The 14,184-nt window shown below is 32.8% G+C and overlaps 1 protein-coding gene across 9 annotated transcripts in view; it reads right to left on the minus strand.

The window, feature by feature from the left end:
• The window catches only part of LOC105250434 (nucleolysin TIAR), a 403,479-nt gene that overhangs the window by 14,175 nt on the left and 375,120 nt on the right, over window positions 1–14,184 (minus strand). For all 9 annotated transcript variants that reach the window (XM_025407453.1, XM_011256527.3, XM_011256528.3 and 6 more), the window contains one exon: window positions 1,633–1,813. In XM_025407453.1, coding sequence (XP_025263238.1) covers window positions 1,633–1,813 — 181 coding nt within the window. The remainder of the gene's footprint in view (window positions 1–1,632; window positions 1,814–14,184) is intronic.

Consider the following 14,184-nt stretch of genomic DNA (forward strand, 5'->3'; position numbering starts at 1 on the left):
GTTTTTATTCTATATTTTCGTTTTTTATAAGGCAGCAAAAAGCTTGAGTAATTAACGAACTTTGATTGTATAATCAGTGAGATGGTTTCAAAGCTTCATACTAAAGTTTCATTTAATTCTTCACATTAAAAGAATTAGCTTTAAATATTCTTTGTGGAATCTAGTAATCTCGATAAATCATTTTGTAATTTAAACGATTGAATAAAACGGCTTTCAATTACGTCAATTTATTAAAATGAAGAGTGATAATTCGTGAAATTTTATATAAAAAAATTTGTAATAGATTAATATGATAGACACAATACGTATAACACTTTTTATATATAAATTAGAAGATAGAAATGTTTAAAATTATTTTAAATAAATATTTTTTAGAAAGAAGAATCTAAAGTATAAAACGTGAATAATTTAGTAGTTTAAGAATATTTTTATTTTGTATTTTAGAAATAAATAATGCTCTTTAACGATTTAAGCCAACTATAAATATAGTCAGTTATTTTTAATACTCCAATTTTTCTTTGTAAAATGTCATGTGAATCGCACAAGATGTATTCACTAATCAATACAATATCAATAGAATATGCTAATTTTATAATAAAGCAAAAGGAAAATAATTAGAGCGGTTACTACTTTCAGTAATCCCATTGTAAAAATCGCAATGTAGCGAAATAATTAGTGCATGATGGCAATATGATGTATTAATAGATACAATACACTCCATTAACATAATAACGTCTATTATATATATATATATATATATATATATATATATATATATATATATATATAAACATTGTAGCCCATTTTTTTTATTTCATAGTTAATGCTATCATAAAATAAAAAACATAAATAAAAAAACATAATAAACATAATAAAAAAACATAATAAAAAACATAATAAAACATAATAAACATAGTAAATTATCTTCATTTTATATGAAAAAATTATTATTGAAATAAAAAGTTAAGAATTACACATATTTAACATCATACACTTACGAACACATTTACTATTTTTTATAAATATATATATTATATATATATATATATATATATATATATATATACACGTATGTGAGCACACATTATATATACATGGAAATTGTTTGAATTAAGTTTTCGTAAGTCAATTCCAAAGTGCATTCTACATTCACGAAATAGTAAACGACAATCTCTGATTCGGAATGTCAGTAATCTATAGTTGCCTTAGGGAATTTCCCCTTTCAGATTACATTGACAATTTGAAAAGCTACTGTTCACGACATACATCTATGTATCTGCCCTACGTTTCAACAATGTCGTTGATAATCTTCAGGGATTTCAAAATTTAAAACTTATTTTTACATATATATATATACATTTCTATTTTTACATATAATGAAAACTGCGAGATGAAATTGTATTTTGAGATTTCACAGATTTGTAGTATAACACTATTATGCTAAAAGAAAAAATATTTCTTCTTCTTTTATATTTTTATCTAAAATTTAATAACAGATATAAATTTTATTTAAGAAACATTTGTTGAAAAGACGATTATTTTTATTAAACAATGATGGGCAAATTTGATATATGTATATTAATGTGTGCGAATACATGTATATTAATTTAATTTATTAAAATGTATAGTTACCTGATGAATGCATAGCCTTTATCCTTAAATACTCGAATTTCTTGGATGGATCCGAAAGGCGAGAACGTCTTTTGCATGAGTTCTTCTGTTAAACCATTGGTCAATCCGCCGCAGTATACCGTGCAGTTGGTCGGACTACTTTGATTGTAAACTTCATCGAAGGTCAGCGGCTTTGCGTTCGCTGTGATACAAAAAAATGACACATCTTAATTTCTCTTAATTTATAGAACATATCGATATATCGAAATATAAGTAAATCGAGTCAAGCGTTAATAATTGCAGCTACGACAAATTCCTGAATATGAAAAATTGTCTTTCTTGACTCACAATAAAAACTCATAATGGAATCTGCTGGTAAATGATTACTTGTACAGGATTCTTGCATATTGCATCGGAAAAATATGAAATGGTTTAAAAATATTTATCGTGAGAATTCAATTATAGTATGAGCTAACGAGTTTTGTATTGCGAATTTTTAAATTATATTTACTAGGCTGTCCATGTTTTGATTTTGTTCATGCCAGGAGATTAATTACTCTTAGCGAATAAAATTCGAAATTGTGTGGAAGTTTAACAAGTTTACTTTATGTACATATATAACGCTCGCTATATCACAACCTATTTTAATTTAACGTTGGCGTACCAATTTTCGTCAGTTCTTGCGCTTAATTCATTACGCATCAGACATTAGTAAAATAATGTTTTATTGCTATAAATTATGACAAGCAAAATGATTCCTTAATTAAGGAAATATCGCCGTGCTCCATTTTGTCGCGTTTATTTTATTATCAATCAATACGCGGCACAATCGTGCCGCTTGATGCATAAGTCCCGTTCGCTTGTAATCATGATTGGCGCATAAAGAATGAGTAGCATCGAAGCGGCGCATACGGAGGCGTATTCATCAAAAAACGATCAGCGAGCGGCGAAATGATTATTCCGTTTGCGACATCCAGCGGTGATCGTATATGATCCCGATAGCGCAATATAAGAAACAACACGCATGTGGGGCCTTGGAAAAGCCATTATTGAAAGTATCTACTTCCCCCGACGCGCGCGATAGATCTCTCACGTATCCTTTGCCTCCCCACTCGTCTCTCGGCATTACTTTTACTGATACTATGAAAGAGGTCGACCGGGTTTCACGACGTGGTCGAAGCAGGACGCCCGAGCTGCTCGAGATATCGAACGCCAATGCCAAAGAGGTTGAACCCCGTCAGCTAAGTTTACGATCGTACCGTGGAGCTTAGCCTATACGGTGGAGGCAGGCTACGGGTGTAAACGCGACCGGTAAACCACGGCCTGTAATTGCCTCGTTCGGAGATAGAAGGTTCTCTCAGAACGGCAGAACGTCCCGTTAAGAACTTACCGAGGGACGTTCTCTTCTTTTCTCAAAGCTCGGCATTATCTCTTTATTGCTTGGCGAACGTTATTCTCAGTATCTCCGGAATGTCGGCACAACTTGCCCGTTGCTGCCGTCTAAATATATATATATATATATATATATATATATATATATATAAATAATATAATATAATATATATATGGTCGGCTTTAAAAAAATTTTGTTTGTTCTAGAAATGCTTATTTCGTAAAAAACAAAAGGATTGAAAAGTATCTGCGCCTCTAGCGCTTGCGAAATTGTGAACTTTTAATGGTTTTGTTCTCTTTGATCGCCGATCATTTCGCGGATTAAAAGATAAAAATTATAAATGATATAAACGATATAAATGATATAAGATGATATAAACGAGTAAAAATGTCCCTGTCATTGTAATATTGTGGTCATTTAGTATATTTTATTCCAAAGTTGTAAAATATATATACTATTTTACTAAATCGATTTTATTTTACTATATTTTAAATAATTTAAAAACTTTTATATGCGATTTTTCTAATTTGATAAATTTATTAATTTCTGTTGTTCTGATACTATTATTTTTATCAAAAAGAAGCTTGAATACCAAATTTATACGAAAATATCGTTTCGCAATTATTACAATAAATATGTGTAAATATTATATCAATGCACTTTTAAACATCTTATGTACCTTATGCTATCTTATTCTATTTAAAATAGTTCTGCCTAACAATTATATTATACATTATACATTATACTGTGACAGTTTTACAAAATTTTTAAGTTAGCAAGCACTTTATATATCAAATAAATATGCAGATAAATCATATTTTCATACAAAAGAGGGATATATCTATTTGTCTAACTGTTGCAGTTTTATAATCTTACTCAGAACATGCAAAGTTTTTCATTATACATTACGAACAAATAAATTTCACGCAGGTTGAATATCGAAAATTTAAATCTTTTAAAAATATTAATTTATTCCCGCTCTATTTCTCATGTTTTATTTATTAATTGTGTCAGATTATCGGAAAATAAAATTTTCTCGGATAAGTGAGATAAGTGAATTTCATATAAACGATCTGTGAAAAATGAGAACAAAAATTATTTTCGAATATATTATATTATCGTATTAATTATTTTATATATAATTTATATTATATATCATAGTAAAAAATATGCGTATAAATATATGACGTAGTATTTTAAGAAGCTGCTGGATCTATAACTCATATCCTTTCTTTAAAGCTGTAATAAATTGCTTCCGGCAGAATATTAATTTTATATTGCATTTTAAGCGACGCGAGAGGCTGTCACTGCTTTTCTGTCGATACTTGTCTGCGCAGTGGACGTAGTTTTCGAGATTTAAGCGAAAGAAGATATCGAGATTCAAGATGTCAGAGATCGGTTAAAAGAATTGCGTTTCGAAGCGGTATATCAAGAATATCTAGTTGAAAAATTGAAGAGCTGTTGTAGATCTATGACGATGGTTCCTGTACGAGAATTTTGTGAAGAAAAAAAATGACTGAAAAGAAAGATTGCAAAATTGAAGTTGATCAGAATTCAGATATAGAATGATATTAGACGAAAGAATAACTATACGATTTATATCGAAATTGATCATATTGAATTTATGACATGTAATATATGATAAATGATATATATCATATATGATGACATATGCGAATATTCAGGATGTGAATAGAATGAATATTGTCGATAATATAAAGCTGTTATATGTATTTGTATTATGTTATATAATATATAGTATACTGTTAGATATGTACAAGTATTTATACATAAGTATTTATATATACATACATATTCTTTAATTAATTTAAATCCTAAAATTATTAGTACTTATAAAAATACTTGAATTAAGAAACTTTTCATTATATTAATGAAAGCTTTAGTACATTAAAAGACTAAATTTAGAAAAATATAAGTAAAAAGGATATGAGCTATATATATGTACATATGTATATATGATTTTATAGTGACGAAACAATTGATAAAGTTTTAGGCTTTATCTTAATTTCAGATGAGAAGATTATGATATGAATATCAGAATATATATTTCCATGCAGAAATGCAACAAAAACTTTTGAAAAATTATAATTTTCAAAATTATCCAACACGGTTTCTAACACTGGTTTTATTTTTTCTTTGCAAATTCTTAATCGAAATATTCCTTCTCGAAATTGGGCTATACCGATTCAAACTGATTTGATTCCACTGAATGTACAATGTTCCAATTTAAACCCTCAGGCATGACTTTCCCGGCGTTTCCATTTTAAGTGGTCGATTCATGCGTCGTACACATTTAAAGTCTTAATACGTTCCTGACCCTAACGTGATTGCAAGACTTGCACAGTCTTGAGAAGGCTATTTACCAGCGTATTATAGTCGCAATTTCACATATAACCGATATGTTTAAAGTTCGACATTTTCGAGAGCTGCGCTTGCAGAAATTACGTGTCAGTTTACGCGCGGCAATAAAAGTAAGTAACTACTTTCAAGTATCGAGCACACACCAGTGCAATAGCGACGGTATTACAGCGACTAAAAATTCTGTAGAAATTTCCTCTAAACTTTTATCGACGAACGATCCATATATCTCGGTATTCCGGATCGAACAAGAATTTGTGCCGGCAAGAAAATATCTAAATTCGCTAGTTCTGCCCCTCCTCGAAAATGGTTTGTGATTTATGATCCTTCGGACGTGCCTGGTCGAAGATCCGCCATTATGGAAACAGCCTGTAGTTCTAGATTCGGCTCATTAGGCAGCTGATTACGCGAACGTGCCTAAATCGAAGTTCTATATGTCGGGTCAACGGCAGTTCTGGCGTATTCCTACGAAACTTTATTCTTATCTAGCGAGAACCACTTGGCGATCGAATAACTAGATTTATCGCACGAATCTAGTAACTTTTTACTTCACTGAATTTCCGATAACTCGCCGCTCCCGAGAACCGGGAGATGAAAGATCAACAAGAAATTCGGGGGTAAACTCGAAATTTTCTACCGACCGCGCCGGAATCCGGACGCGCTAGTTCCGACCTTAAGTAAAAAAAAAAAGAAAAAAAAAAGAAAAGGGGTGCAGAACACTGAAGTGAGGAAGGAAAAAAAAGGAAGAACGGGGCGGCTTTAGACCTCTGCAATATCTCCTCGCTCTCTCCTTCTCTCGAAAGGGAAGTTTCCACTTTTCTCCGTTTTATGGCGGATGGAATCTCTAGTGGTCGACGATAGAACTCGAATGTACGTATCTCGTATCCCCTTAAATAACGCGGGTACTTGAAGTTTCGTTGGCACTGGTCACCCAAGTAGCGCGCCAATATTCGTCCCGACTAAATTCATGGTAGCGAGCACTAAGTGGACACTGGCTGTCCTCGTAGTCGTTCTCCTTTTTCTTATTCTCGAACATCCATGGACATTTGAATAATCAATGCTCGGACTGATGCTGCATTTGTAACTTTCTCGTCGTTTATGTAAATCAAAGCGAACTAAATGAAATGACGATTTTTTATTTCTCAAATATTTGTTTCCTATTTAAATTGTTGTTACATTATCTACAGTTTCATCAAAGATCCATTTAATTTAAGCCATTGTTAAGTATCTGTATTTTCATTGATATTAAATTTTTGGAAAAGTTGCAAGAGCAAAGTATATAGTTCGTGAAATGAATAAAAATCTAATTTTGATAATGAATGAATTAATTAATTTTACATGTGCAGATACATTTATTATTCTTTTTTGTGCTGCGTTAATTACATTAATACAATTGAATTACATTTGCATATTTATTATTGTATTAGTTGCCTATATATATTTAATTTTTTTGAATTAAAAATAATTTTAATTAAAAATTAGAATTTTCTCAAAATAAGTAATAACATTAGTGGAAAATATAATAGGGAAAGTATGAAATACAGTGCACAGTGTATAAAAGTGCACATGTACTAAGAAAGAATGTACGTAGTACAGGAGAGTAACGAAATGCGAAGTATGCGAAGTATGAATGGGATATCATGGATAAAAGTTGATGGAGAAACGCTGTGCACACAATCACCAACTCCATTTCTCTTATAAGAATCCGAGCACTGATTCACTCCGATGATAATAACCAAATTACGTAAAAATATCGACAAGAATGGAAAATTAAATAATGAGAAATATGAAAAATAGAGTGAAAAGAGTGAAGGAAGATTCGATTTTCTTTTACCTTGCTCACTGTACAATTCCCCTCTCATTCTCTTCCCGCTGTACTTCTCTTTGTCGTATTCGTACACCTTTAATATTCTTTTCAATTTAGAATATCTTAGGTCCGATAAGACTTTTTCAAACAAGGGGAAGTATACGAGCATGCATATTAAAGCCAATGTATACAAATTGTATTATAAAATGTTACGACATAAAAAAATACTTTAACGAGATTGGAACGACGTCACTACATACGCATATACGTGCATATGTTCCGAGGTGCGCACTCGGTATACATGTATGTACGTACATAAAAGACCATGACACAAGTCTACCAATTTAGTTTAATACCACTAGTCGTACTATAAAACAGCAGTTCACTCGCTCGTGATTTTCAAAAAAAAAAAAAAAGAAGAAAGAAAAATAGATATAAAACAGAAAATATTTTTCACAACGAAACACGAATAGAAATGTAAAATCTAATATTCTATGAAACATTGGTACATCGGTGCATATATCATCTCTTTCTGTATAATTTTATGAAAAATACTTATTTACGAATAGAAATTATACGTATATATATATGAAATTTATTTAGATGCGTGATATATTTGATGTTGTACATTATTATGTTTTATTTTAAGCGCTCATTAATGCGATGACGTGTTTAAAAAATGTGAACGAAAGAGAGAACGGCTGTATGTATACGAAGAAAAATATATAAAAGCGATAAAATATTACTCTAAATCAACGCGCAATTAATGCCAAAGTGGCAGTTATTTTACATGTATTTCCGGTTGATCTATCGTAATATTTTACAGCTACAGTGATATATAGCAGTGCTTTTTCTTCACGCAATAATGTATACAAGTATGAAGAGTGAAAATGGAAAGATAAGAGAATGATTAATAATTATAATAGTAATAAATACAACATAGACAGATATATAATAATAATGTTAAAGGTACTTGAAAGGTTGCGAAATATAATTATTTAAAAAGAGGTAAAGAAGTAAGAAAAAAGTACGAAAAACATATTTTTAATAAAGGGTAAATTAGATAACGTTTGTAGCTAGCTTGCTTTGATTGTGGTACACTTACACACTTGTCTATGTCACACCACCTCTCTCTTTCTCTTTCTCTCTTTTCTTTGTTATTGGCCTTAACTCCTGACGTATCATCCTCCTGCAAAATATCCGTGTTAAAACGACACACGCAAAAAAAATAACGTAGCGACGATTTGTATGGAATGTACTCCTATAATATTAATTATATGCATCGCAAAAATTATTTGCGACATTCGTTATGATTGCAGGTCATCGTTACTAAAGTTTCATAAATAGCAGTAAACAGTTTTCTATGCAATAATTTTTAATTTAAATCAATAATATTTAAATAATCACAATTTGTTTTCGTTCCTGCATAAAACGATTCCTAAACTATACACGATTAATTTTTCAAATAAGGATTTTGTAAATAACAGTAGGATTATATTAGAAAAAGTATTGTGAGAGAGATTTCTCGCGAGGATTTCATTTAATGATAAATGAGTCTAGCTAAGTTGACGTTAGATTTGTACGTCAGAGAACTCGATACAAGTATTAGTCAAGCGTAAATTCGCGATACAATAAGGCACGTGAAGAATGGCGGAGCAAATGCTTTCGATCATGAGGGCTTTGTACAAATGTGCTACATTAAATAAGGTCTACGTTTGAATAGATATTCCCTTTCTTCTTATCCCACTTGCTTACCATTGTGACGATAGTTTGTACATCCTTATGCCGCTACGGCACTAACGACAATTTAATGGATCTCCTCATAATGACAAAAACTAGGTATTTCCTGACCAGTTTCTCCTATCTCTCAAGATTACACTATAAACTGTACGATGCGTCTTTTTATGGATAGTATAGCCGTATATCGACGCACACGATGAGATTGCATGTAAGTTATAACCGTAAGTTATAACTTTTACTATCTACTTATAGCGTACAATGTTATAATGGAATCACTTTCAGTCAAGATTTAATTAAGTTAAGCTTAATTAAATTAATTCTTCAATTTATATGCATACATTACACAAATATTTTTGTCAATTATCAGAATACTGATATCAAGTAGAATTTATATTATCTGCATTATAATAATCAATAATGAAGACTAGCAAATTTATTAAATTATATATATATATATATATATATATATATATATAGATAGATAATCTATGTATAAATTATTATATAATTTATTAAGTATTTAGAGTGATTAATTAATTATTATTTGTGTTTAAAATTGTTTACACATACATGCTAGATATTGTCGAATTACTTCAAATATATGTTTAAAAGAGGTAAATTATTAGTTTCTCAAATAAATTACTGAGATCATGCAATTAAAGTTAGAATCAAGTTTCTCATGTTCGAAGATACCAGTATAGCATAGATTCGTACAAATCCAAGTTTCACACGAAGACGCAGATGCATAATGCAAATACATTTGTTGTAAGCGCATATACCACGTTAGAGCCCATACCTTCAAGTAGACCCTAACAGTAAACACAGACGCGTGTTCTCCGCAGGGACATTATCGGGACTAATAAACCTGCGAGCTAAACCACGGCTGCCATACTTTGCTAAGAAGGCTGAGTAACCGTGGCCGTTAAAGTTTCCGTATAATCTTGGGATAGGCGGTTTCGTTCCGAGGAAAAGCCTTACCTCAAACCCCATGCTCGCACCGAAGTTTGAGCTGCATCCAAATCTATGCGAAAGGGTTACTCGGTTATTATTTATGACTCTTGTTTCGTACTTCCTATATCTCTATCACAATTGTTGTGCATACAGTCGGGTCGCTATCTCTGTATCTAACCATGTACATTTTCATTTGTGTTGTACTATACGACATAATATAATTAACGAAATAATAATATAATTAACGAAAATTATTTTGATTTATATTATTAATCCTAAATTTAGATTGTAAATAACAATTTCAATTACATTTTGATATGAAAATTAGAAAGTATTATAGCATGAGTATTTTTATATTTTACATTATCTTTTAAAATGAATTTAATTTAAAATGAAGATTGATTTAAAATGAAGATTGATTTATGAAGCAAATTACAATATAATATAATTTCAAATATTAAAGATAGAAATTTAGAGAGAATTTCTTCTTTTTTAAAATACACTCCGTAATTTGCTCATAATTGTTGCCGTTATATTTTATAATAATATATGCAACTTGTATATTACTTAAGAAGTCTACGAAAGTAAATCAATGGTCAGATTTGCCTTTAGTTACTCCGACGAATTATGGATTTCTAATCGAGATGTTTTTATCGCAATCGATCAGTATGATATCCGGTGCTCGAGGTAGTCTCTAGAATTGAGTCTCGCCTAGTGCTTTGCGCTTTACTCCGTTTCGACTCGCAAGCTCGTTCTCTCCGAGTCGGGCCAAGCCAAGATTTGTAGTCGCGGCATAAATTCGAGCTTTCGCCCTTCTCTGACTTGCCCTAATAAATTGGCCTCCATAAAGGCATCCAATACGTATACTTGTGTATTTAGGCATTCTTGGTTTCTGCGTTAATGTCGTTTGATTCGAATCAATTTATATTCCAGCGGTTATTTCACCGCTAAATATTTTCACAAGTTTGTACGTGTGTGTATAAACCGCGGTTTACGATATCGTTCATCCGTAGAATCGTGTAATTAGAAGTGCAGAATGTACATAGCCTGATATCTAGATAAACCGTCGTTGTATCGTAGCTACGATATGTGATATTGAAGATGAAAGCGGTTTTGCGCTCTTCAACTGTGATAACGCTTGTAATTAATATATGGCAATTAGTTGAGTCAACAATTTTATTAAATTTCCTTTCACAGATATACGTTTATTGTATTTGCATACGTATATAAGCGCGAATAAGAGATACAAAATTCTGCACCTTTTCATTACATGCCTTTTTTGTAAATTACTTTCCTGTTGGATCAATCAGTCGCAAATCATCCTATTAGGCGAACCGTCTCGATAATCCGCCACGTGAGTTTTTTGCGAGGATTGAGGGCTGGACGTATAAACGGTGAAAAGAACACAATCGAAGATAAGCAGAAGGTGATGCGCGAAGGTGAGCCGTTTTAGATTAAGCCGAATGCGAAAAAGAGATAAAAAAAGAGATAGAGAAAGAGAGGGAAGGAGAGAAAGAGAGGGAAGGAGAGAAAGAGAGAGAAAGAGGGAAAAAAAGATTCAGAGAGACGAGGATAGAAACAGAACGATCCAGGGCGAGAGAGAAACTGATCCGAGCGTTTAAAGAGCCACGGGGGTGTTCAACAGCGTTCCGCACTCGACGACGAAATGGTCTCCCGCCTCGCCGAAACGGGAAAACCAATCCTCTCTCTGCACCTTCGTTCGCCTTTCGCCTGTGTGCCTATATTACCTTCGATCCGCATCTCTGCAAGCCCTCCGCAGGCTGCATCCCCCGTCGCCGCTGCCGCCACCGTTATCACCGATCCTTCCCGCCAAACCCTTTCTGCCGCTCACCTCCATTCGTCCTCGACCTTCTACGCCCGACGTGTTCGGCACCTCTTCCGTTTTCGAACCTGATCTCGCTAAACCGTAGAGTATGTTCGCAGCAGGCGGCAGCCCTCAGGAATTTCATTTCGTGTGCGCGGCTAATTATACGTCAGGCTTTTACATACGATGCTGTCGTTGTTTTACTACCGGTCAATACGGCTTCGTGTTTGTATTCTACTGATCGTCCGTAAAAATCTGTACAATTATCGATTTCAATCATGTCACATTTTGTGTAGTAGATAAAATTATCACAAGATGAGAGATAATTATATGCGAGCAAGCATGCACGTACGTGAGAAATTCCTTGCGATTATCTTATCAGACTCTGAAGCCACAGATTTGGAAGCAATAAATGTTTCTGATAATTTTTTTTTTATACGAAACTAGATCGAAGAAAAAATGTACTAAATAGATAATTTTCAGAAATCACAAAATTTTACAACATGACTTTTTAGTTACATCGAAACGAAAAAAAGCATGGAAGGGAGGAACGTAACCGAATATTCGCAGACTCGCGCAAGATTACGCACAAAGGGCCAGTGAGGAGTATTTTATTGCGAATGTATGTTCGTGTGTGCATTGTGCGATTGTCATATCCATCGCGGACATACGAAACCGGAAACGGGCGAGATGTCCGCAAAAACACGTTAGTCCGGGTGAGTGTATTACTGTTGGATCGGTCCCGGTTTCGAAGTGCTGATAGCAGTGATTGCTTGGTTGAGGACTCGGGGGTTGGGTTAGTGGTTGCAGCGGTGACTCGCACGGCAACTACTCACGAGTTACTACTACAAACATTGAGTCTCTTTCCCGCTCTTTTTCCCGTGCGCTCGGTCTCTGCGGCAATCTATCTTTCCACGCGGGTTCTCGCACCTATGTCGCTCATCCCTTTCTAAAATCACCGCCTTATCCGCCCCCGCGCTTGTCTGCCATCATTTACTTTCGACCACTTTCACGATTAAATGGCCGCGAAATTGCGGCTGTTTTACGTGAGCTGGATAGTCTAGTCTACGGTGACTTTACTACAGCGAATATATGGAAAAGAATGCTGAGATGATGGCTTTGATTTCCGGTGTACTAGCATCTGATTCATCTAATCAATTATTTCACGTCGTTACTTATGACTTATAAACAAGAAAAGAAATATGAGATCTATCTTAGATTTCCTTTCTCTCTATATACGATAGTAATCTCATGTAACGTGTCTGTTTCCGCAAGACAGATATTGGACAACATTGTTTTTGTATTGAGCATAAAGATAATAATAAATTGTTGTACCACAAATGTTGACTCAAGCTTACATATTTTTAGTTTCGGTCCTGATATTAGTGCATATATATTTTTTAATATTTTCCGGAACAGCTGTATCCCTTTTGTTTACCCTTTCGATTTGTGCTTTGTCATAATGCTATATTTCACGTGTGTTTGTCGTAATAATTTTCCCTAGTCGATTCATATGTAAAAACATACACGCTCGCTTCATGCATTTGTGCCTTTTGAAAGTGATGTATGATCTTGATTGGCCGAATCGTTCTGAAGTAGACGTCGTCGAGAGGACAAACGAGCGCCGATTTACATCGGAAATCCGGAGGCGAAATTGCGCGAGGACGAAGTAGGTTTATCGGCACGATTTGTATAATCGTCAAAGTTTTTGGGATTGAAGCAGGGCAGCCATATGCGTACACCGTCTCTTGAGTAAACTCGATCGATCTCGGACTACGAAAATCTAATTTTAGCACGGTACCGTCACACTACTTTCGTTTGCTGTCTATCGATATAAACGCTGACGTGGATACAAATTTTTTTCTATCAAAATTGTATTTTAATTGCACAGCATTTTGTTCAAACTGTTTCAATAAAAAGAGAAATATCTTATAAATTGAGCATATATGTATACTTGCAAAGAGATAATTTGCCAAGCAGTATGCATTTTGTATATTTAATTATGCGGTAAATATTTAAAATACAATACTGATTTAAAAAAAAACAATCAACCATTCGAAGTCTCTATGCATCAAGTATGTTATGGCATAAAATAGCATGCTATGTAAATAGTATTAAAATATGTTTAATATTGTAGCAAAACAAATTGACAATTCATGGAAAAACATGTAATTCATCTTTCATCGCGCATTGTAATTACGTGCAGCATCATTTATTACGTACGATATTTTATAGATAAAATTATAAATTTTATATTATATATTTAAATATATGAATGATGATGATAAAGCATATATTTTTTCTTTTTTCATATTTTTTAAAATGATTTTTTCAAAACTTACACAATCCGTTTTCTTTCACGTCGATATCTAAATATCAATATAATTAATCAAGTATAATATTTAAACGGATCTCTCTCTTTCTTATACTAAAAACTACCGTTAATATTTCCAGGGCAATCATGGATATTAATTTTCG

The sequence above is a fragment of the Camponotus floridanus genome, unplaced genomic scaffold (assembly GCF_003227725.1).
Source record: "Camponotus floridanus strain SB8 unplaced genomic scaffold, Cflo_v7.5 scaffold1, whole genome shotgun sequence".
NCBI classification, from domain to species: Eukaryota; Metazoa; Arthropoda; class Insecta; order Hymenoptera; family Formicidae; genus Camponotus; species Camponotus floridanus.